This window comes from Bison bison, unplaced genomic scaffold, assembly GCF_000754665.1.
Source record: "Bison bison bison isolate TAMUID 2011002044 unplaced genomic scaffold, Bison_UMD1.0 scf7180017864259, whole genome shotgun sequence".
Classification (NCBI taxonomy): domain Eukaryota; kingdom Metazoa; phylum Chordata; class Mammalia; order Artiodactyla; family Bovidae; genus Bison; species Bison bison.
This window is the reverse complement of record NW_011494831.1, coordinates 2703716-2705461: the sequence shown is the minus strand read 5'-3', so window position 1 is coordinate 2705461 and position 1746 is coordinate 2703716. Positions and strand designations below refer to the sequence as shown.

General features: G+C 66.3%; 1 protein-coding gene across 1 annotated transcript in view; it reads left to right on the top strand.

Annotated features, from left to right (window-relative positions):
- The first annotated feature begins 54 nt into the window (after positions 1-54).
- Positions 55-1746, top strand: part of LOC104994402 (chromosome unknown open reading frame, human C15orf52) — a 7811-nt gene continuing 6119 nt past the window's right edge. The window contains 5 exon segments of the mRNA XM_010847943.1: positions 55-102; positions 104-157; positions 159-203; positions 999-1112; positions 1397-1495. Of these exon segments, the coding sequence (XP_010846245.1) occupies positions 55-102; positions 104-157; positions 159-203; positions 999-1112; positions 1397-1495 (360 nt within the window).

Below are 1746 nucleotides of genomic sequence, written 5' to 3'. Positions count from 1 at the left end.
GGTGGCCGCGGCGTTCCTGGCTGGGAGCCCAGAGGAGTCTTTTGTAATCACAACATGATCTCGTGTGCTGAGCAGCGAAGCCGGCAGGGAGAGGCCGGCGGAGGGAGGCCCGGCTCCGGTGGCTCCGGCTTCCCTCCCGCTCTAGCTCCCCCCAGGACTGCTCTGGAATTCTCTCCGTGCCCGCTGTTGCCATGCACTCAGCTGTGAGTGGCACCTTGCCTTTGGCGGGGGGCTTCTTGGGGCTGGGACGCCAGGCGGCCACATTCTGAGGGCAGCCGGGGACAGCTGGGCCCAGGAGGAAGAGGGCTGTGCCTAGGCGGGAGGGGAGGGCGCTGGGCAGGGGTGTCGGCCACGACGGAGTCCCTGCAGCCAGATAAGGAGGGTCCCAGGGATCACAGTGTGCCCAGGGGTCTCCTCGGCGGGGCCCACCCACGGAGCTGAGTCTTGCCGGCAGCTCTTGCTCTCGGCCTGGAAAGGCTGGGCCCGTGGGGGCGGCTCTTTCCCACAGGCTGGGCGCAGGCCTGAGAAGTGGGGTCCATGGCCTGGGAGCCCAGCACAGAGCAGGGGCCTCTCTTTTCACTGTGGTTCTCGGCCTGGGAGCCCAACAGCTCCCCCCTCGACCTCCTGAATCCCCTGGCAACTTCCCAGTCACGGCAGGTTCCGCTGCCAGAGCCATTTATAACTCCCATTCCGGGCTCTGCTCCGCAGCTGAGCTCCCTGGAGAGCCGGGGGGAGGGGCAGCCACTGCTGGGAGCTGTGGGCCTGGGCATGAAGCTCTGACCTGAGCCCCCAGAGAGGACGCAGGGAGATGGCAAGACGGGCCTAGCAGGGTGGGGGCTTACGGCCTTCCATGGGCCGACTCCCCACGCGACCCTAGCTCTGGGTCTGGGGCTGTTCCTTGGGTGGTAAGAATAGGGTAGAATGGGCTGATGTAGAAGTTGAGGAACTGGTAAGGGATGGGCCCAGCAGTCAGGAACTTGGGCCCCTGCCCTCCACAGGGGCCTCATGGGGCTGAGTCCCCGATGAGCAGGCAGGAGGAGAAGGACGCAGAGCTGGACCGGAGGATAGTCGCCCTTCGCAAGAAGAACCAGGCCCTGCTGCGCAGGTACCAGGTGAGTGGGCTGTGCCAGGTGGGAGGACCGACCGGGCTGGCACTCCTGGGCTGGCCTGCAGACTCCGGCACGGTGGTCTCTCCCGTGCCGGCTTGGGTCTGGGACCAGGGTGAGGGTGGGTGTGTTCCATCTCAGAGGCTCTGCAGGGGTCTTGGGGACTCTGTGACGTGGTGCGCCTGCCTCCTGGTGTCCCACTGGTGTCTCTCTGTGTAGGCCTGTCAGCGTCTGTGTATCTGTGCCTCTGGGGGGCCGTGGCCTGTGCTGACCCCCGGGCCCTCCCACAGGAGATCCAGGAAGACCGACGGCAGGCAGAGCAGGGGGGCATGGCTGTGACCATGCCGGAGCTCCTTCGTCCTGATGGCCTCACTGTCACCGTCAGCCAGGTTCCTGGAGGAGGACCCACCTGGGAGACAGGGTGGGGTGGCAGGGAGGTGGCGGCCCAGCTTGTGCCGGGGGAGCACAGCTGCCCCTGCTCCTCTGCTTCTCCCACTTCTCTTCAGGGGCACACCTACCAACCTCATGCAGCCCAGGCCACTGCTGGCCCCCACCCCAAAGAGCCACAGTTGGAAGGTGACCATGCCCTTTTCCAGCCCCAGAGCTCTGCACCTGTGCCCCCACGCACAGGCTGCCCCTA